Raw genomic sequence first — 24,700 nt, 5'->3', positions numbered from 1 at the left:
GTTTATGGTCTGTATTAATGGTATACAATCGTTTATTGTAGCTAATGTATTTTATATTTAATTTTTTGTGAAAGACATGTGTACTAACTTTTTAAAATTATTTATAGGCTTTGAATCGCTTTGCGACTGCGAAGTAGGAGCAGGCCGCGAGGCTAGTGTGGCAAAAGGTGACTGTCAGTCGATTTGCTGACATGTTTCACAATATGAAGACTACAACAATAAAAGCAACTGGTGGGATATATGATCTACTGCAGTCGAAGGGCCATGACCCTTATACTATCAGGACATATTATTGGGATGCAATGTGTGACACATTGGCGAGCCATGAATTTCAAAACCGCTCAGCAAAGGTTGCACAAAACTGAGCGAAGATGCCTGATGCCCATCTACACACATGTGATTCTAGGACTTTTAGAAGCCACCAGAAGAAAATGGTAACTCATCAATTTATATATATAATCAAATTTATAAGTATTTCTGCATACTGTCTAATTATTTTTTTTATCATTTAACGTCGTAAAAAGCCAAAAAAGAAGGCATTGTGCCTTATAAGGATGTGTTTGTTGAAACACATAAATGTAAGAGCATGAGTGGGTTCGTATTAGAGAAGGCAAGAGTGACAATTATATGTATTTATTGTATTAATAAATATTGTAATATACAAGTTACCATGAATTATATTAACATAAATATTATAATTCTTAATTATTAATACATACTGTAATCATTTCTTTGTAGGAGTCATACGAGCAACAGATGATAGAGCGATATGGCGATGACTCCACTCAGCATCCGCCTTTTGATCCTGCAGCATGGGTGACTGCAACCGATGAACCCAAAAAAGATCGTGTGTTTGAGTTTGAGAGTAATATGAACACCATAACAGTCGTTGCCTCCTCCAGCCAGGGTTCTTAGAGTTCTACCTTCAGCATAAACTCTCAGTGTCCGATTGACCTTGCTATTTCTTGGGATGGTGTCTGACAACTTCTTCAAAACACAATGCGTGACTTTTTATATTAAGTCATTTTCAACCTTGTCCATAATTAGTTGTGCAACTTTTTTTGGGACAGAAAAACTTCGCCTGCCTTCAACATGAGATTTGATGCTTGTTGGATACGTATAACTTTTATTTTAATACATATGTAAAGTTTTATGTCATTAGTTTCATGTCGTTAGATTTCAATACATATATGCCTATAATATTTCATTATGTCATTAGTTTTTAGGGACTCTACATGTACTATTTGTTGGCCTCTAAATTCTGTTAATGTCCTTCACTTTATTGTTAGTCTATATGTCATTCAACCATGTTACTTTGATTGCCTTAGATTAGGTGCATTGTATATAATTTATTTCATTATATTTTGTTTATCAATACTAACATTTCAGTTCTCTTGTAGGATGCTGGAGATGATTAGCATAGAGGAGCTGATGGAGGGGCAGATCGAGACAATGAAGAGGATGATGCTCTGAATCTTGGTGAGGAGTAGGTTCATGTGTTGAATTTGTTTCATGTACTTGTTATTTCAAACAAAACTCTTTGTATGTGTTCACCTACTTGTTAAATTTGTTTCACTTATAACTTGTGTTAAATTTGTTTCACCTACTTTGTATATGTATTTTTTATGTGTACTTTGTCTTTTATACACAAGTTATATAAATTGTATAACAAGAAATTTTTTCTCGATATTTATATTTCAAACAAAATTGTTTTATTTTTTTTAAATTTTACAATGAATTAGTGATGGATATTATCTGTCTCAAAAACTGAATCATTCGATGTTTTGCGACGGAATATAATCCATCATTAATCCATCGCTAAATTGGTGACGGAATTTATTCGTCCTTAAATTTTTGCAATGGATTAGCGACAGATATGTATCTGTCGCAAAACCAAATCAATGCTTATTTAGCGACAGACTCACGACAAATCATGGCATTCGCTAATCTGTCATAAATTAGAGACAGAAGTAACAACATATCAATTCTCACTAATTAGCGACCAAAGAATTACAGCAGATGCTATCCATCTCTAAGTCATCGCCAATCCATCGCTAAACAGTTCAACGATGAATTTACGATGGATAGCGTCTGTTGCTAATCCACAGAATTCTTGTAGTGTTGGTAGTTGCCAAGGAAACATCAGCTACATGAGAATAATGAAAAAAAATCAATGATAACTAAGTCATATCTCATCTTCATACCCCTCTTGAATCTTATGATGAAAGTTGTTTTGATTAAATATGACCCTATGGATGGATTCAACATGGTCAATTTAATAAGAATCGACCTTTGGATCTTGTTTTTTTTTATGAAAAAATTTATTTTTAAATCACATAATTTTGTATTTTGTCAATTGATGATTTTTGAATCCCCAAAAAATCAAGAAAACAAGTCTGATTTTAGCAATTTAATTGTCAATCTTCACCAAATGAATAATATAGATCACATCTATGAAATCCAATTGGATCTGAACAACTTACATCAATGAAATATCAAGGAGGGGTATGAATATAGGGATAACGGTGGGGATGAGCTGAACTGATTTGGTAAATGAAAAATACAGTTATAGGGTGACAAGAAAAGTCACCCCCAATTAGGGGTGTCAACTGGCGTGGTTCCTGACCCGAACCAAGTACCTGTCCGGGTATGGTGATAAATAAGAAGACTCAATTGAGACCTAGGTCCCGACCTGAAGGTTCGATTAATACTTGGACTTGTTTGTGAAATTTTGTACCCAACTCAGACCAGACCCGAGTTTTGATTAAGACCCGCAAATTTTTAACGTAAAAATGATAATAGTGTGGTATTACCAGGTTTGGTTCATGTAGTTTTTATCAAGGCCAGATATGGTTTTTCTTATAGTGGACCCTATTAGATCAGGGTTTGGGCTTGATACCATACATGGAAATCTGGTCCAAGTCTGATTCCACCTTAGTCCGAACCAAACCCGACCCTTGACACCCCTACCCGAATGACATTACGGCTGAACAAACAAAGCAAATAATAATAAGCAGAATATCCAGTTGTTCTTTCTTGATGTGAACCGTGCCTTTTCCAACCATCTCTTTCTTGCTCATCATCCCTTGGATTCCAGGACAAGGTAGGTGAGAGTAGAAAGTTGTGAAGTGCAGTAGGTGTAATCGATCTTGTAATTTTTCTTATAAAATGACGACTGGGGTCACCATCCCTTTGCATGTAAGACCATTGAGATCTATGTCACAAGGACACGACTAAAAAAGACACAAGATGCACCATGTTTGTGCAATTTTTCTATTAAAAATAGTATACAAAGGGGACATGAGCCATGAGGGCAAGATTATTTTAATGGCTTTAACATGTGTCATGTTTTGATTGACACATAATATTTTTTAATTATTTTTTGGCCAATGATTCACTTGAGAAGTCGGTATCGGATGATTCACCTGAATCATTGGCCAAACCATACGGGTCCGATTATGATATTGTAGGAATATACAAGCCAAAACTGAAAAAAAAAACTAGAAATATACATGCCAAGTTAAGATGTGATGGTGTTTAAGGACACGGTATAATAGATCGTTGTATTGAGTAGTTGAATCATAGTCTCTTACCATAAAAACAGTTGCATGTCCAGCATCACCAACTATGAGAAATCCACTCATCCACATGTGATGTGTGAACAAAACATTGGTGTTTTGGCATAAACACCGGCCATTGCTATGGACAGCAACCGCTGTAGATGACATCATGAGTGTGTTACATTGCGCTCCATTTTCTGCACAACGAATGGCAGAGATGAATGCGATGGACGACAGCGTTGACAAAGCACAACCGAAACGTGATTTGGCGTATCACCTAATCTGTTCTCTCAATCTTTTGGAGGAATCGGATGCCATGTACATTCCTTTTTTCTGAATTGATGTTTTTTTGCAAAAGGTATGTATCTCAAACATTAAATGTTGCATGAGTTTCATGCGTTTCATATCAATTGCTTAGTAATGCAACCTTGTTTCAGAAAAAAAAATTGCTTAATAATGCAACAGTGGTTGATTTCAATCGTGCATGACACAGCACAACAACTATAAACATCATGTATTGAATATAAACTGATAATTCAGAAGCCTTGTGCATATTTAAAATTTTAAATTTTTAAAAAATATAACCCCTGCATTCATCGAAGAATGGGTTTGTGTTGTACAAATAGGCTACATTAAGAATTCGATATACCTCACAATGGATTCCAAAAATTTCAAACAAATCATGCCACGCCATGCATGCAAATATATATAATTCAGAAGTTCAACACTTTTTGAGTAATGACAAAAAGCTAATATATATATATATATATATATATATATATATATATATATATATATATATATATATATATATATATATATAGTAAGAGAGAGAGAAATGGTCCAAGCAAAATGAAATATGTTAAAAAGAGTTTTCAGGTTTTTTCATTTGATTTTTAAATTCTGACAGTACAGAACTTGATTTTATAGGGATCAACTCTTGAAGTGTTCGATTCGGACACATGGGTGGATCTTTATAACAATTAAAAAAAATCAACGGTTAAAAATCTTTATAAATTTTAGAAGCTCCAAATATCATTTTTTTCATCAAAAACACATGATTCAGGTGTGAATTCCTTGTAAATTGACCATGTCGAACACATTTATGAGTCAAAACTGTGAAAAAAATACCGAAAGAGCATAACCAGATCCGACCCATTGACACTTCTAGAAGGAACGGATGGATCATGATTTTCAGCCCTTGATTATCGGGCACAAACATATGGACTGAAGACGAATCCAATAAGTTCCAAATGGTGTGGGACCCAGCTGCTCTCAATTTTAATATCCTCCTCCTGATCTGCTTTCAGTCTAAGAGTGTCTAATGTCAATCCACACCATTGTACCAAACTTCCACACTTCAGTCACTTAAAAAAAGTGTTCAATCTTGAGCACTGCATGCCTGTGACCAACAAAGACTGCAAAAGTCTAAAAACACACCCAATCAAGTAGGGCCCACCCCAAAAGAAGGAAACCTTAGCCCACTCACTGGCACCCAAGGTGAGGTTAGGGTCAACTGCAGGATAGTCAACTAAAAAGCCAAGATATGAATACCCAAAATAAAAGTGTAATAGGAATTAGTTGCTCGTGGAATTTCTGTCCAAACCTTTGGCAGTGTGGGATTTTGCAGAATCATTTGTGTTGCCAGCTCAAAAGCTAATGCGCCGCTACTAAAGAGTATTGCGGCTGCTAAAGTTTGTTATATTAAAAGTCTGTATTAGTTAAAGTTTTGTTATACTAAAAGTCTATATTAGTTGTCAAATCTCTCTCTCACTCCAATTTTCTTTTTGAATTGGGTATTTTTTTTAACAAATATTCAGCATATTTTCAATAATGTAATTAAAATATGTTACAATTGGAATGATGAGATGTAATTCCAACGACGACGCTTTAAATGGGACATAACAAGACTTTAGCCCATCGATAGAAAGACCTCCCATCGAAGAAAAACTATGTAACAAGGTCCATAATTTGGCCAAATTAGATTGACTTGCTTGACCAAAAATTAAAATATCATCAGCAAACAAAATATGTGAGAAGTGTTGATAACTAGGCAACTCCAACCCCCACAAAGGATCCCTTAATGACTTCAACATGGATGTAAAAGCCAGTGTTGTGAGAGGTGTATGCCTCAGTACCTGAAGCGTACGCCTCAAAGCAAAACACACACTCAAGGTACTGAGGCATTGTACTGAGGCGTTTGAGTCTTGAAGCGTATGCTTCACATGGGTGAAACGCACACCTCTCATCGAGACGTGTCTCGCCTCTAAGGCATACGCATCATGTAAAGCAAAAAAAAAAGACCTTCTGTCTCTCTCTCTCTCTCTCCTCCCTTCCGTCTCTCCGACTCCCGTCTCCTCCCCTTTCTCTGCAGCCGATGACCTTCACCCGCAGCATCCCTGTGGCAAAAATACGATCAGAAGGCCATGAAGCATAGCCCATTCCCGAGGTATACTCTTTCTCTCTCATAGTTGCATATGAGGGAGGAATTCATGGTTGTTAGTTTAGTTTAGGAATAGTCCCCTTCGATCATGACTCATGAGCGAAGAGAAATTAGGGTTTCTGATTTCCCTTCTCTTCTGCTAATCGTAGATGCGTTGAAGAGGTGATCGGTTAGCATGTGCGAAGAATGTTCGCATTTTATCACAAAATTTCAAATTCGTGGAAAGATCGAACTTTCCATCACAAGAATCGTGAACTTGATGATCAGTTAGCCGCCCGCTCACCGCAGGTGGTCCTGACGTTACCGTCCTCTGTGCCCGCACCTCTGCATCAGCAGCAGGGCCTGCTCGCCCTCGACTTGTAGTGAATGTCGTCCATACCAAGCCTGCCCCCGCGGGTGCCGCACGCGCTCTCCCCGCTGCAGCCCCGAGACCATGACCTTTTGCAGGATGTCTTTCCCTCGCATGTGCGAGAGGATCCGTGAGCGCTTGCCTATTTGCCTCTCTGCTTCTTGTCTGGTATGTGCGAATACCCACTTATGTCTAGGTATTGTATATACGTGTACATGCACACGTGCATGTGCTGTGTTGATCGTAGCATCCCCCCCTTCTTTCTTTTGTTCTGTGTAAACTGTAAAGCCCCCTTTTGTTACTGGTTGTATTTCCATCGACGATCATGCCGACGATCAAAATATTTTATTTTATTATTTTGATCATGAAGCTTACACTTCAACGCCTCACTTCATAACAGGCTCAACGCCTCGCTTCGCCTTATCGCATCTAACAACCTTGGTAAAAGCTTCCCTAACAAAAAGAAATGATAGAGGAGAGAGTGGGTCACCTTGTATCAAACCCCTCTTCCAGTTAAAGACTATACATTGATTCTCATTGATACAAATCACTATGCTCAAGATACGAAGATGCTCCTTGACCCAAGTGCACCATTTGACCCCAAAATTGATTTTCTCTGAGCGAACAAGAAGAAAGTCTCATCAGACCATATTGAAAGCCTTTGAAAAGTTCAACTTGAGCAAAAAAATTTGTGCACATGTAGAGTGAATTGTGTGGACAGCTTCATGAGCCAAAATAAATCCTTCGTATAATCTCCTTCCCGAAATAAATGTGAATTGGTGGGGGGATATGACTCTGTATAGCACATTTTGCAATCTGGAGGCCAACAATTTGAAAATAATTTTTATAAAATGAATCCACTTAAAGTAATTGGATGAAAGTTATATCCAAGGAATTTCTAGAATCATCCTTAGAGATAAGCACCATCAAGGATCTACCCAAGGCCCTTGGAAGAGATGCATGTAAGTAAAATTGTTGAACCAGGCTGCATATATCATCTTTGCAAGCCTCCCATATAACACAAAAGAATTCAATTGGAAAACCATTAGGCCTTGGGGCTTTGTTAGAAGGCATAGACCACACAACTTACATAATTTCTTTATAACTGAAATGTCTCATAAGCATATCTTTTTGAGACTCATCCAAAACTGAAAAAAATCATTAGAGCAAGATTAATTAGGGGTGTCAAAATGAGCACAATCACATCGTTCCTTTAAAATTTTAGAAAGGTGGCCCAATAAAGCATCCCCCTGCACTTGCTCATTTTCATGCATTATGTATGAAATTTGATTTACTCTACTACGATTGAAAGAAAAAGCATAGTAGTACCTCGTGTTTCGGTCACCCTCCTTTAACCAAGTAATACAAGAATGTTGACGCCAACGAATTTCATGCCGAATTAGCCATTCTTCTACCTTTGCTACAAGCTCATCATGTTTACCCATTATCTCCAAGCCATCCTCTCCTCATTGTGTAATACACCCATCGCCTTTTCTGGCTCTACAAGCCCACCTTCCCATGCACACAATTCGTGAAAATTGGCTTGACCTTTAGCCCTTGCCCAAGCTATGATACTCCTCACAAAGTCCACCTTCTTAATGAGAATACGTTGTGCAGAGATCAATTCTCATCTTGCACAACCCTCTACCAATTAGAAGCCATATCCCCAAATTATAATTCCTAAATCCACCATAATTCAAAGCCAAAATGAGTGTTTCTTTTTGGCCTCCCATTACTCCATTTCAAGATGATAGCACACATCATGACAACAATTCATAAAGGCCTTATATAGCCAAAATTGAAGCAAGTTATATGTTCCCCCCCGGAACACGCAGGTGCGCGTTCTCGGGTCTGAATGAGCGCCACATATGTAATCACGTGGGGCTTGTTTCCCTGTGTGTGTCAGCATCACTTAGCATCGGAGTCTGGTGCGTTTGCAAAGACTTAAGTACTCTTTCTCGCCATTAGCGTCATAAAACGATGTTTCGAGAAAATGACAAAAATGTCCTCCTGCCAGAAATCAGCCCAATAGTGAGCTTCTGCCTGGAATACCTCCACCTCACAGTGCATCCTTCAGAAAGCATTGCATGGTCGGGTCGCCCAAGGCATGGTAGAATAATAGCCTAGAGTCAAAGTTGCCATTCTTCGTCCCAACAAACAATGACATCCTCATGCTGCTGCAAATCGTGGCCAGTCAACAAGACAAACAACTGAGCACGCTATTGCAGCGCCAAAGTAGAGGGCTCCCTATATAGCCTCAAGTCCCAACAGTGGTGATGAGAGGACCAAACCTGTGGAAGCAGATCAGGTCATGCATAACATGAGTGTTTTTGCTCATGCTGACATCGTGGCCATCCGATTTGCATTTTGAAAAGCTCAAAAGTCAACAAAACCAAGTGGCATTCATCCAAAATGCAAACAGATGGCCATGATGTCTGCATGAGTAAAAACGCTTATGTTCAGCATGACCTGATCTGCTTCCTAAACCTGTTGCTTGCATAAAAGCTTTCATTTGACAACTTAATAGAGGTTAGTGAATTCATCCCAAAGTCGGCCAACCCCACACCAAGGGGTCTGCCAAAAAAGAGTAGAAGCACCATCACCCACTTCAATGCAAATGAAATCACAAAACTTATCAGGAATCGACAACCAACCTTTCCAACATTACAAGAAAAACGTTATTTAGCAACGAAAATTTGCGACAGAAATAATCCATCGTAAAGTTGCGACGAATTAGCGAGAGAAAACTATCCGTCCCTAAAATTGCAATTAGTTGCGAAATTTGCGACGGAACAATTCCGTCGCAAACGCCGTTGTAAATTTGTGACAGATTAGCAACAAAAATTTTTTGTCTCACACATTGTTGCAACTTCGCGATGAATGAATGACACTATGTTTCCATCGCTTCTCCGTTGCAAATTTGTGATGGCGTTTGTGACAAAATTTTTTCATCGCTAAATTTCTCGTAAAACCCTTATGCGAGCTTCTTTCTTTTCCCTTTTTGTTTTATTTTGTCGCCCATCGCCCGCCGCCCTCTCCTTCACCTCCTCCTCCTTTGCTCACTCCATCTCTCTCGCCATCGTGTGTCGCCTTCGACGACCCCCGAGAACTCTTCCTCTTATCGCCTTTCCCAACCCACCGTCGTCGGCAAGCACCGTATTGACATGACGCGGCTCTCACCCTCACTGTCGTCAACTGCATTCCCAAATAACCCGACTTGTTGACAGCGCCTCATGGTGCAATAGGGTCCGGACACGACAGGGCTCTCACTCTCTCCGACGCCCCCTTCCAGGTGACTTGGGTCAAGTTTGTTGCTGAAGACGCTTCTACATACTATAATTCGGAAGGCAAAGCCTACCGATTCTCAAGTTGAGCTATTCCCGGTTAGCTCATCGTTACTAGGGGAATCCTTATAAGTTTCTTTTCCTTCGCTTATTGATATGCTTAAACTCAGCGGGTGGCCTCACCTCACCTCAGGTCGCTAAGCTAAGACGAGAAATCACCTTTAGAGTTCCAACAAACTTTTGATGCTTCATGCGAGCTGCGACAATCCACCGCACACAGAGTGCACTGCTATGGTAATCCACCGCTTGCCTCACCGCATCGTGCCATGAGCCAATATTTTAGCCGACAACACACTCATAAAAAAGGCACCACAGGCCAATCCTCCGCTTATACATTTATGCTTTGCAAGTGCATAGCTGAGCTAATTGTGTGATGCTTAGTGCTAAGCATCGCATGCAACTAAAAATACCTTGCAAAAAGAAACAAGAAAAATGCAAAGGCAAAAGCATGCAAATCAGGTAAATACCCGTGGTAAGTGATGCAGGTATATCACATGTTATTTAATTTCTTTGATGAAACACTTTTCTGTTCACACACTCACTTAATTATGGATATCTAGGACTGTTTTGCTGGAGTTCGGAGATCATGCTGAGCATGATTTGAATATATGAAAATAGAAGTGCTCTAATTTTTGGAGTTTGAATTTCATGCTAGTCATGGTAGTATTTAGCGGGATATTAGAGTGTGTTTGTTGTAGGTACATGTTTGACATTGTTGTGGTATGAATGAGTAATTGTATTGTCATGTTTGATGTGATTGTATCCATGTTTGGCATGAAGTTATTTCCAATTTGATTATGCCTTCCATGTGAAATTGTATCTTGAAAACATGCTTCAAATGAATGTATTGTGTTGATGAATGTGATTTTATTATTCTAAATATCCTTGTGATGAGTGTAAATATGATGTGATGGTTTTTCACATAAAAATATTAAGTTATCAATGCATGCATCATAGTTCTTGTGATTGAATGACATTACACACACACACACACACACACACACACACACACACACACACACATATATATATATATATATATATATATATATATATATATATATATATATATATCAAATCATTACATCCACCATCAATGCATGATAAATTAAATATTTTTTTTATCATAGCATTCTTATGATTCTTTTTTAATTGGTTATGATAATAACCGTAACATCATAGAACAAAATAGCTGCAAACCGTGAATGGATGTACCATATGATAGTTGACAATGAGGTATCGCTTGAATATATGAATGGCATTGATAGTTTTATTGAATTTACAATGGCAAGTATCAGTACAGTGGATCCCACTGGACGGATCAGGTGCCTCTGCACAATGTGTAAGAATAATCAATTTGTGGAATCTCATGGCGTTAGAGATCACCTATACATGAAGGGTTTTGTGAGTGATTATCAGAATTGGATGCTTCATGGTGAAGAATTTTAGAACAATTTTAACGCATGAGTGGATGTGGTGCACAATAATCCATATACGAATTCAATATTTGATGCTACAGGACCAAAACTAGGTTCTGCTATGGGTCTTAGTGATGTACCAACTTGGGTAGAGGAAGAAGCAGCAAATGATGCAGTTAGTAGATTTTATGACTTACTTAGAGATGTTGATGAGCCACTTTAAAATGATTGTGAGAGTCACACTATCTTGTCTGCAGTTCTTCAACTACTGAATTTGAAGTCCAAGTATAATTTGAGTCAATCATGTTTTGACCGTCTGTGCTCTATTGTGAAGAATATGTTGCCCAAAGATGAAAAATTATCACAAAATTTCTATCGTGTGAAGGTTATGGTCAACGCTCTAGGCATGGGGTATCAAAAGATAGATGCTTGTCCAAACCACTGCATGTTGTATTTCAAAGATCAAAAAAATAGCAGATCATATCCGTCATGTGGGCATCCTCAGTTCAAGCCAAAGACAAGAGGCAATGGTAGCACGAGGTCAAAAGAAGTGTCATACAAGTCGCTCTGCTACTTCCGTCTCACCCCTAGATTGCAATGATTGTATATGTCTTCGAGAACAACTAAACACATGAGATGACATGCAAATAAAGTTCGACATGATGAAGACAAGATCACACATCTTTTTGATGCGAAAGCTTGGAAGCACTTTGATTGTACTCATCAGACCTTCGCAATGAAAGTGAGAAATGCTAGGCTCAGTTTATGTACATATGGATTTAATCCATTTGGGGGTAGATCAACTTCATACTTGTGTTGGCCAGTATTTGTCACTTCATACAACCTTCCTTCAAGCTTGTGTATGAAGCGTCAAAAACTTTTCTTGTCTCTATTGATCCCTGGTTTGACCTAATTTAGATGTGATGCATGTGGAGAAAAATGTGTTTGACAATATGTTCAATACAGTAATGAATGTCAAAGAGAAAATGAAGGATAATTCAAAGACCTGTATAGATTTAAAAGTAATATGTAAAAGATCAAAATTGAAACTCAAAGAGTACAATGGCAAAGTACTGAAACCAAAGGCAAGGTATGTGCTTGAACCAGATCAAGTAAAGCAAGTATGTCACTGGTTGAGATAATTGAGATTAACAGATGGATATGTCTCTAACATTGTTCAAACTGTAAAGATAGACGAGGGACAATTATATAGATTGAAGAGCCATGATTGTCATGTCATTATGCAACAATTGATTCCCTTAGCATTCCATGATATGTTAGACAAACCTATATGGGGGGTATTATTCGAGTTGAGTAGATTTTTTAGAACATTGTGTGCATTGAAAGTTGTAGTAACTGAGGTAAAGAATCTCAAGATTTATGTCGTCACTACTATTTGTCAACTAGAGAAGATATTTCTGCCAACATTTTTTGATGTTATGAAACATGTGATCATACATTTGCCATATGAACTCAGAGTTGGTGGTCCTGTGCAATATCGGTGGATGTACCCATTTGAAAGATTTTTTTTATATTTTTTTCTCCAATGCTATTGGGAATTTATTATATTACGAGATATATATTGTTGACAGATGCATTTTTGACCTAAAAAAAAAAGGTTCAGAATAAAGCAAGAGTGGAGGGTTCAATTTGTGAGGCATACACTTTAAAAGAGATTTCAAATTTCTCATCTATGTACTTTGAACCTCACATTCCAACACGTTACACTTACCCACCTTGTAATGATGATGAGGAACAAGTTATTGTGGCTGGCGAACTATCGATATTTAAACCACTTAGGCATGCTTTTGGCAGTTGCTGGTCAAGACTCTTGGAAGATTGAGAGCAAGACGCAACACAAATCTATATTCTTTTTAATTGCTCAGCGATCAACCCCTATATTGAGTAAGTATACTTAATATGTTACACTAAGTTCTCTACGTACGTACATGGTTCGGTAATATAATTATTTGTTAAGTGCAGATGATTTGATCTGGAGTTGCGAAAAGAACTTTCACATCTCACTAATTCAGAAGTACAGAAACAACGTGAAAATAAGTTTGTGACATGGTTAAAAGAGTTGGTAAGGACAATGACATGCATTCTTTCAGTGTAAACAACAATATGTTACTTAATTGGTTGTGATCACAGTTATTGTTTATGCTTGTAGGTCCGCCATGGTGATGTTAATGACAAAGAAATATGTGATTTACAAAATGGTCTGACCAAAATTGTGCAATATTACAATGGATATATCGTAAATGGTTATCGATTTCATACAAAAGACTACGGTATAAACAAGTCAACGATGAATAATGGCATGTGTGTCAAGGGTAGAAGCTACGATGAAAATAAACATGACTACTATGGTGTTATAGAAGAAATAATGGAGTTGACTTAATTAGGCATAAATAATTGGGTAACTTTATTAAAGTGTCATTGGTTTGATCTTACAACAACAAGAGTCGACAAAGCCTCAGGCATTGTGGAGGTGAATCATAAATCAATGTTTGAAACATATGAACCATTCATATTAGCCTTGCAATCTCAACAAGTTTACTATACTTCATATCCGAATACAAGGAAGTCAGATAGAAATAAATGGTGGACAATATACAAGGTGAAGTTTAAACTATACCCCGAGTATGATTAGTTACATGAAGACAAGATTGTTGAAGATGGTGATTACTATCAATCAGATGATATGTATGATTTCTCTTATGGTCACGATGTCACACATGGTCTGCATGTCACATCTTCATTGTCTGATGGCACACGTATGGAAGAATGTGATCCAAATGATATACCAAGTAGATGGGCGCGAGGAAAATGAGGAGGAATAATAATATGAAAGTCAAACAAGTGATGATGAAGCATACTCGAGCTAGTGAAATACATCTTGTAATACATACTCGAAAAAGTCATGGTTGTAGTTAGCGGGATATTGGAGTGTGTTTGTTGCAGATACATGTTTGACATTATTGTGATATGAATGATTTGAATGTATTGCAATGTTTGATGTAACTGTATGCATGCTTGCATGAAGTTATTTTCGATTTGATTATGTATCTATGTTCATAGAATTGCATATCATGTTACATTCCATGCATACTTATCATGTACATGCTCAATTCTTGCAGAGTTGTAAAATTGATTCTTATAAGACCTTTAAATCTTTACATTTCATGCATATGTCATGCCCATGATAAGATCAAGAGTTATGTAACTGATCCAAATAATATTTTTATTTGTTAGAATATGGTTCGTGAAGGTCACAGTGGTGGAGTACCCAGTGGTCGATGATCAAGTGGAGACCGTGATAGTCAGTCTCAGCTTTCGTCTTCACGTAATGCTTTGATAGGTATATCATTTAAATAATTGTATACTTGATTAGTTTAAATGTGCATTGTGTGAATTTCTAACTCATTTTTCTATAGATGATGTTTTGCGTGTAAATGACCCACCTACACCAGTTATTCATACACATCACGAGACAATGTCAGATGTAGGGTCTTCTCAGTCTGACACACGATGACTCATTCAAATAGTGTATATCGATAGTCGACCGTAAGTATTTCATTTTCACTTATCCAATACTTATCTTATAAATAGTGTATATCGATAGTCGATTGATAATGTATACCAATTCATGTACAACACGAGGTTCAAGCCATAAGAAGTAATACAAAAAATTAGGCAATCACTAGTTCAACATTTTTCAAGATCGATCGCTCAATGAAAAGAGTACCTGAAGAAGGTGTTGGACATATTGTGGTCGTCATTCATGGTATATAATCATTTATCATAGCTAATGTGTTTTATATTTAATTTTTTGTTATAGTCATGTGTACTAACTTTCTGAAATTATTTATAGGCTTCAAATCGCTTTGCGACTGCGAAAGACGAGCAAGATGAAAGGAGGGTGTGGCAGAAGATGGCTGTCAGTCAATTTGCTGACATGCTACACAATATGAAGACTGCAGCAATAAAAGCATATGGTGGGATATATGATCCACTATAGTGAAAGGGCCATGACCCTCCTACTATCAGGTCAGATTATTGGGATGCAATGTGCGACAAGTGAGCGGGCCATGAATTTTGAAACTGCTCAGCAAAGGCTGCATAAAACTGAGCGAAGATGCCCGATGCTCATCTACACACAGGTGGATCTAGGACTTTTGGGAGCCACTAGAAGAAAATGGTAACTCATCAATATATATTATCAAATTTATAAGTATTATTGCATGTTTTTTAATTAATTTTTTTATCATTTAACTTCTCAGGAAGAAAAAAAAGGAGGCATTGTGCCTTACAAGGATGTGTTTATTGAAATACATAAATGTGAGAGCATGAGAGAGTTCGTATCAGAGAAGTCAAGAGCGACAATGATATGTATTTATTGTATCAATAAACATTATAATAGACAAGTTACCATGAACATTGTAAATCTTAATTATTAATTCATATTGTAATCATTACGTTGTAGGAGTCATATGAGCAGCAGATGGTAAAGCGATATGTCGATGACTCCACTCAGCATCCGTCTTTTGATCTTGCAGCATGGGTGACTGCAACCGGTGAACCACAAAAGAGTCGTGTGTTTGGGTTTGGGAGTAATATGAACATCACACCAGTCGTTGCCTCCTCTAGCTAGGGCTCTCAGAGTTCTCCCGCCAGCATCAACTCGTAGCGTCTGATTGACTCTGCTAATTCTTGGGATGGTGTCCGCCAGCTTGTTAAGGACATAGTGCATGACTTTTTATATGAAGTCATTTTTTACATTGTCCGTAATGAGTTGTGCAGCTTTTTTCGAGACAGGAGAACTTCGTCTGCAGGTGCCCGTCAAGTATGAAAGTTTCATGTCGTTAGATTTCAAGCTAGTATATGCATGATTTCATCACATATGAGCATGATTTCATCACTATGAAAGTTTTTTTACTGCCTTATAACACATATATGCATGATTGAATCACTATAAAAGTTTTTTGACAACCTTAGAACACATATATAAGCATGATTTTATCACTATGAAATTGTTTGACTACTTTATAACACATATATGCATGATTTAATCACTATGAAAGTTTTTTAACAATCTAAGAACATATATAAGCATGATTTCAACACTATGAAAGTTTTTTGACTGCCTTATAACGCATATATGCATAATTGAATCACTATGAAAGTTTTTTGACAACCTTAGAACACATATATGCATGATTGAATCACTATAAAAAAAAATTGACAACCTTAGAACACATATATAAGCATGATTTTATCACTATGAAATTGTTTGACTGTCTTATAACACATATGTATGATTGAATCACTATGAAAGTTTTTGACAACCTTAAAACACATATAAGCATGATTTCATCACTACAAAAGTTTTTTGACTGCCTTATAACACATATATGCATGATTATGATACATAACACATTTGTTTGACAACCTTATAAACCATATATGCATGCTTGAATCACTATGACATTTTTTTTTGACAACCTTAAAACACATATTTGCATGATTGAATCACTATAAATTTTTTTTGTCAGCCTTAGAATACATATCTGAATTATGTTAATGTCCTTCACTTTATTGCTAGTCTATGTGTCATTCATCCATGTTACTTTGATTGCCTTAGATTAGGTGGATTGCATATAATTTATTTCATTATATTTTGTTTATCAATACTAACCTTTCGGTTCTCTTGTAGGATGTTGGAGATAATTAGCGTAAAGAAGCTGATAGAGACATGGATGAAGGGGCAGATCGAGACAATGAAGAGGATGATGCTCCGAATATTGGCGATGATTAGATTCATGTGTTGAATTCGTTGCACCTTCTTGTTGTTTCAAACGAAACTCTTTGTTTACGTTCACTTTTAAATAATTAGAACTTGGCGAGGATTATAGTGGATCGATAAATTTTTTTCTCCTTGTAACTTGTGTTAAATTTGTTTCACCTGCTTTATATATGTATTTTTTATGTGTACTTTATTTTTATACAAAGGATATATAAATTGTATAACGAGAAATTTTTTCTCGATATTTATATTTTAAACATTTTTTTATTTTTGCAATGGATTAGCAATAGATATTATCCGTCGTTAATTAGTATCAGCCTTCAATTTGGCGACAAATTAGGGATGGATATTTATCCATCGCAAAACTGAATCGACCGATATTTTGTGACGGATTGTAATCTGTCGCAAATTCATCGCTACAATAGCGACAAAATTAGCGGTGGATGTGTATCTGTCGCAAAACCAAATCTTTGTGGATTAGCGACGACCTCACGATGGATCATGGCATTCGCTAATCCATCACAAATTAGTAAATAAAAGTAGTGACAGATATGTTCTGTCGCTAATTAGTGACTAAGAAATTGCGATGAAAGTTATCCGTCGCTAGTACGTCGCTAAATTGTTCAGTGACGGATTAGCGATGGATTACGTCCGTTGCTAATCCACAGATTTCTTGTAGTGCAAACACCCGAACCCTTCCTCCATTTGTGGTTCTCCACCCAAGACCAAGGGTGACCAGAAAGGGCATATTTATCGATGAAGATAGAAGCAAGTTTGCCCTCCTTCGAGCAAATTAGCCAAAGCCATTTGGCAAGTGCAAAGTTGAAGAGACCAATATTATGTATCCCCAAACCACCACCATCCAAAGGTTAAGCAATAGTTGACCAGCTCATCAAAGATTTAGAGTTCCCTTTCGCTTTCCCATGCCAAATGAAGTGTTGCAAGAAAGAAATCAAGTGCTTCTCAACCAGGAATCCGAAAAAATTGCAGAAGGTTTAAAACCACAGGTAAAATATTGAATCTAACGATATAAATTCGGCCAAGTTTGGACAACGTCCTTGCTCCACAATTTTGAACCTTGGATCTAATCTGATCCTCCACTTCATTCCAATGTGAATTCCTTGTCACCCCCAAGTGAAGAGGAAGACCAGGGTATTTCATCGGAAGCCAATCAGCTTGGCAACCAAAAATATTTGAAGCCCTGTTGATACTCTTATTTGTATACTAATGTTGTAACTTTAATCCTTTAGCTTTTTGATATTTGGCTACCTCCCATCCCATGATCCTTGCCTATTGTTAAGCAACTTCTATTTTCAAACTGTACCTGTGCAAGCGTGTGTGCGCGCGCGCACACACACATTCTTATAAATGTTTTTTAGTTGATACTCTTTATAAAAAAAAAGATGCATATATATAGCAAATCTCAAAAAAATTATTAGGGAGCAGCCAATAGATACTTCAATACTGAGGAAAATACGAGTGACTATGTTGTCATCTATAGCAAAGATTACAATCCAATGCATAGTTATATGAATACATATTTTAGCAGTAATCATATCAAAACAAGGTCATTAATTATTAGTTATATATTTTAATAGAGAAATGGTGCAATAAATTGGATGTTGAAGCTTCGATGAAATGATAACATTGTTTACTACTGAGACCGAATGCAAGGTGTCAATTGAAGCTAGCAAAAAGGCAATTTGTCTTTTAAGATTTGATGAGTGGAATGGATTTGCATTTCTTTATCTTTCAAGCCAAAGTGAACTTGATGGTTTGGTAATGTCAAGTGGGGAACTTTATGAAGGTATAGACTGATTAGATGATGTAAGATGACCCAACTTTTGTCTCTTGGGGTTAATAGCATTTTTATTCATTATTGAGAGGTATTTAGCTAGCTGTGTCTAGGACTCTTAAATTAACTTTTGGAGAGAAAAGGTGGAGTCGTTCTAACACTTAGGTGTGAGTATATATGTGCCATTGTAAAAGAGGAAAAAAAAAGAGAGGGTAAATCTTTCTGCGTCCAAACCCTAGGATATAAAGGCTTTAATTATCATATTTTTTTCATCATATACGGAGGAGAGAGTACATTGTGTTCTCTTATTATTAAGAACTCAGTTGTGATAGTTGTAGTTCTTAGCAAATTAGGGATGTAAAATTAGTAGACTCTTATTTGAAGAGACATCCTCCACTGTATTGACTGTATCTTAATACGTAAAAAAAGAAAGCTCAGTGCGATAATAAAACTAAGATGTTTTTGTCAAGCCACTTAAAATTCTTGTTCTCGTGTGATTTTTTTTTTCCGTATTTGTCTTCGATCCATCTGTAAGTTGAAGGGTCGTTCCCTAACAGATAATGAATTATATATTGTATAGTGAGATTGCCCTGAATTGAATGGAGCTCTTCTTTGTGGGTGAACTAGGTAAAATCATCGTCTTATAGTTTGTATACTCTTGGTTTCTATTCTCCTAATACTGCTGTGCATATATTTTCCAGCACTTTGGAATTTTGTATGAGTGCCCAAACCGATTCGGTGTCATTAAAAAATGATTTGATTAATCAAACTAGTGATGGTTTGGCCACAATGCCTACCATTACTTCTTCACCCTCCAGCAACTAAGGCCTTTTTATTTATTAAATTTGTTTTTGTTGGGAGAATGTAAAGAAACCATCCAGCAACTATAAGGTCAATAATAATAATGCACAGGACAGGACAGGATGCGTCGAGTCGATACACATGCTGGAACCCAGCATTTTTCTGTCCTATCATGGGTGTGTTGGACCCCACCAAGGCGTGCTATTTTCTACGCAATGCGGCTCACGGAATTGGAGAGGTCGTACCAAGAAAGTCAAGGTGGACAATGAAGCCAAGAAGGCTGGTTCTTGTGGGGTCCACTGCCGGTGGGTTGGCTTAGTATCAAGCCAACCACAAGCACAAGGACTCAAAACAGTACGCATTGTAAAACAACCACAGACAGAGAGAGAGAGAGAGAGAGAGAGAGAGAGAGAGAGAGAGAGATGGGCCGCTTCCCCTTACCCCGTTCTTCTCCACTCACCACAGAGAGGAGGAGAACAGAGATAGTGAGGAGAGAGAGAGAGAGGGGGAACCGAGGCCCCAATTACAAGAGAAGAAGAAGAAGGGGGGAAGAGAGAGTTAGAGATGGGGGTCTCCCGCTTCTCCTTACCCTGTTCTTCTCCACTCACCACATAGGAGGAGAATAGAGATAGTGAGGAGAGAGAGAGAGAGAGAGAGAGAGAGAGAGAGAGAGAGAGAGAGAGAGAGCCACCGAATGTCGGGTTTGGCGACGATGAAAGTTGGGGAGAGGCCGGAGACGATGAAAAGGTAGTTCACCCAACGGGGAGAACTTTTTTTTTTTGGAGGCGTGGGCCCCACCTCAAAAGCCCCTATCAAACACGCCCGAAGGGCATATTTGATGGTGTGTCTCGTGCATGGACGAAAATCACAAAAAAAAACGTAAATTTTAACAAACATTTGAACGTTGCGTCCGCCACATCCATAATAACATGATTTTTTTGTTCCAACCCCTCTTACGAAGAGAACGGGAACAAATTTAAAAAAAAAAAAGAGTAGAGTGGGGCCCGACCCCCCCTCTCTCTCTCTCTCTCTCTCCTATGCAGCGGGCAGAGAAGCAGAGGTGACACCGGCGAAGGGGAGGCCAGTGGTGTGTTCTCTCGCTCTTCTTCGTTCTTCTTATTCTTTTTTTATTAGGGCTTTTTTTTGTTGATTAGGTTATATCTTTCAAATAATTAGGGTTTTTTGTTTGATTTACATTGATTAGGGTTTTTTTTTTTATTGATTAGAGAACTTTTCTTTGATTTTCATTGATTAGGTTAGATCTTCTATATAATTAGGGTTTTTTTCCTTGATTTTTACTAATTAGGGGACTTTCTTTGATTTTTATTGATTACATTTTTTTTCTTTGATTTTCATTGATTAGGTTAGAGTTTTTTTTCTTTGATTGGGGTTTTGAATCCTTTTTTTTAATTAGGACTTCTTATACTTAATTTGATTAGGGTTTGTTTTTCTTTCATTAGGGTTCTTAGATTTAATTTTACACTTTATTTTACTTATGGTTTATTTTTTTTGTAGTTAAGGGATTTTTGGTTTATTTATGATTTATTTTCTTGAATTTTAGAGTTTTATGATTTATTTATGGTTTTTTATTTGTTTATAAAAAACATAAATTTTTTTCTTCTTAAATTACCCAAAATTTAAACATTTTTCAGTTTGAGATTGAGATCTATATTTGGAGCTACAATTCATAATTTTTTGATAAACTTTCATAATTAGATATAATATGACACCGATTAAAGCATTTATATATAAAAATTATCAATTCTTATTTTTTTCAAATTACCCAAATTTTAAACAGTTTTAGATACAATCTGATATATATATATATATATATATATATATATATATATATATATATATATATATATATATATATATATATATATATATATCTGAAGTTAAAATCCATAATAAACATGTTAAAATACTCGTTCATACATACGATCTAAAATGAAGTAATCCGACTCATTATCCATGACTGTCCAAATTCTCCACACACATCGTCATCAAACGGATATTTGAAACTTAACATCGAATTACGGTCCGAACAAAGGTTGCACTTGATACAATACTTTTTTGCTCATTTCATCCATTCTTAATCAAACCATCAAACATACCTTAAGGGAACAGTGAATTTTATATTTGCATTATAAGGGAGGGACGATTACTGTAAAAAAGACTCTAAAACGTGATATGTAATAACGACCACCAAGTGAAGCTGCAATTTTGGATATAACAGAGCTGGGAAATTAGGTCCCTCTCTCTTTTACAAACAGCCTTTTAAGCCAAAGCAGACAGGACAGCCACCCATATACCAGTGGGGTTCGAACTTTGTCTTCTCCTTTTTGACAGAAACCCAATTAATCACATATCATGATCACAAACTAGTTGCTTTATATGTTTCTGTGTCAGCCAATCTCACTGGTACAAACCAGAAATACAGGTGATTAAATGTAATGACTGGAAAGTGACAGCTATTTGTAAATATAGGATAACTTTTACATATTTTTATAAATTTCTTCAATCTCTTTTCTTGACAGGAACTCAATCACATATCGTGATCAGAAACGAGTGACTTCTTTGCTTTTGGATCAATCACTCTAGCTATTGTCTATTACTTTGCAATTTGAAAGGTGTAATAACAGGCCACAAAAAGAGAAAGAAAGAAAGAAACTAGTCTAACTAGGGAAGAGTACTATATATATATATGTTCTCCCTTGGTTCAGTTGACTTTCTTGCAATCGGCTCTGACCTCAACCTGGGCTCCAGTGAATGGGCTAAGGTTCCCCATCTTCACCATGGCATTGGCAAAGTCAGTAGAAAAGGCATTGGGGTCATTGCTATATGTGGTCACTATAGAATCAGTTGAACCACCATTGAAGAGCACTTGGTCCGAGTGAAGCAGGCCCCTCCGGTTGGTCAACGCCTGGAAGTAGTTGTTTCCGAACCGGTTTGGGCTCTGTGGATCAAGTGGCGCCAAGTTACTGTCCCCTTGGCCGGCTGTCCTCGGACAGTTGGCCTGTAGGCTTGTCGCAAATGCCGGGTCGATGTTGGTCTCAGTGTAGATGCGATCTCGAAAGGTTGAACACTGAGCCTGACCAACTGTGTGAGCACCGGAGAGGGCCACCATCTCCCTTGCAGTGAAGCCCTTGTCAGCAAATTTGGACATGATGGAGTTTAGGTCCTCTGAGAACGAGGGAAGGTCATTGTTGGCACCTGCCTGGTTGGATGTTCTAGAGTCTCTCCTTCCCACTGGCACAGAGTATGATGGTCCTCCCAACTATAAAAATAAGCACCAATTACCACAACAATATATATGCTAGGAATTGACAGCTGGATCATACTTTATCAATGAAAAAAGAGGATTTTTCAAAAATGACAGGATGTTGACATTTTAAACGTTATAAAAACCTATCAATGTGTTAGAACCAGGCAATTTAAGAGCAGATCCGAATGAAATCAAGCATATAAATTGCATCTCTAAGGTCAAATTTAATAAAAAAAACCTTTAAAAGGCCATTTATCATGTTTTATTTAGTATATTTCATTTTGTAAGTTTTCAAAATTATATGAAGAGATTGTTTTGACCAAATCTGATCTCATGGATGTGTTTAGCATGGTCAAAAGAGTAAGAATCGACACTTGAATCATGATTTTTTGACGTAAAATATGTTCTTTTTGAGGCTTCAAAATTTTATATATTATAAGCTGTTGATTTTTTAACCCTGGTAAAATGTGATATATAGGTCAGAAAAACATGATCAAGGTTAGTTTTTACTAAACATAATATGTAAATCACATCTAAAAGGTCAAATATGCAAAACCAATGAGAACAAAATTACATTTTTAAACTAGGGTTTCTTACCCATCACTGTAGCAAATATATATATATATATATATATATATATATATATATATATATATATATATATATATATATATAATGGTTAATTGAGAGAGAGAGAGAGAGAGATGATTAATGATTAATTGACTCACTTCTGCAACAGAGTCACGGGCAGCGATTACTACGATGTCAGCACAAGAGACAACGTTGGCACCACACGCTGTGTTGAGTTGAGCTTTGATGCGGTCGATCACATCATACCCTCTTACTGAGTTTAAGTTTGGAAGTGCTGACTTCTCTCCATTGGGATCATCTAAAAGGATGCTTCCATCACACCCCTGAAACGTAGAAAGAAAGTTTTAATTTATTACGCAATCATCACACAAACAAGTACACCAGAATATTATACCTAACATTGAGCATATCTTTGAAATTTGAATGAGCATATATATCATTTAACAAACTATATCAAGGTATATAGCACTCAACAAATGATTCTAAATTTTGATGAACGCATCTCTAGTGAATATAATGAATTGTTGTACAAATATATGATGACTGGGTGCGTTTCTAGATGGGAGACAACATTGGACTGCCATTTCATCCCATTAACTAATGGTTCATCACAACAAGTGATGCAAATGAATCGGATATATGATGAAGGTTTTGCACTCTTTATGTATTCGGCAGATAAGAAGTGTCAACACAACGTATTTCTAAGCCAAAGAACAAAAATTTTGCTTGCTAGGAAACATAAGAAGAGAGAGAGAGAGAGAGAGAGAGAGAGAGAGAGAGAGAGAGAGAGAGAGAGAGAGAGAGATGGGGGTTAACAATTACATTGACAAAGCAGTCATGGAAGAAAAGGCGAATAAGGGATGCACCCATGCGAGGCTCCCTGTTGATGGTCGACCTGACTGCAGCACGTACGGTGTCAAACACAGAAGGGCAAGTGTTGGCATAGAAGGAAACAGAGAGCTGGGCACACGCAGGAGAGGAAGACATGGTGACCAACACAAGCAGAAACAAGCTCAGAGCTGTTCTGCTGTTAGAGAAGAAAGAGGCATCCATTGTCAAGGCTGGTTTGAATCAACAAGACCTTGACAAGCCAGACTATATCTGTGTTGCCTCTGTTTTTGAGTACTGATACCAAAGTACAAGGAATGAGCTATATATAATGATATAGTATGATAGAGGGTACCCCCACACACACTAAAAGTCAAGGTATGCATGTTTGAAAAGTATCATTGGTGTGTAATCTTTGACTTGCAAATCTATAAGCCGCTTTGAATCTTGTCTTTTTTTTCTGGTAATATTTGTGAAGCAACTTTCATATCACCGAG

General features: G+C 37.0%; 1 protein-coding gene across 1 annotated transcript; it reads right to left on the bottom strand.

Annotated features, from left to right (window-relative positions):
• Positions 1–21,966: 21,966 nt before the first annotated feature.
• On the bottom strand, positions 21,967–24,475 carry LOC149836844 (peroxidase P7-like). Its single transcript, XM_090007139.1, has 3 exons — positions 24,198–24,475; positions 23,513–23,698; positions 21,967–22,796 (listed from the first exon to the last, which is right to left on the bottom strand). The coding sequence occupies exons 1-3, from the start codon at positions 24,426–24,428 to the stop codon at positions 22,239–22,241; spliced, it is 975 nt and encodes a 324-aa protein (XP_089863265.1). The 5' UTR covers positions 24,429–24,475; the 3' UTR covers positions 21,967–22,238.
• Between the last annotated feature and the right edge of the window lie 225 nt (positions 24,476–24,700).

The sequence above is a fragment of the Nuphar pumila genome, chromosome 5 (assembly GCF_984573655.1).
Source record: "Nuphar pumila chromosome 5, dmNupPumi1.hap1.1, whole genome shotgun sequence".
Lineage (NCBI taxonomy): Eukaryota > Viridiplantae > Streptophyta > Magnoliopsida > Nymphaeales > Nymphaeaceae > Nuphar > Nuphar pumila.
Note: the sequence above shows the minus strand (reverse complement) of the source record. Positions and strands in the feature narration are given on the sequence as shown.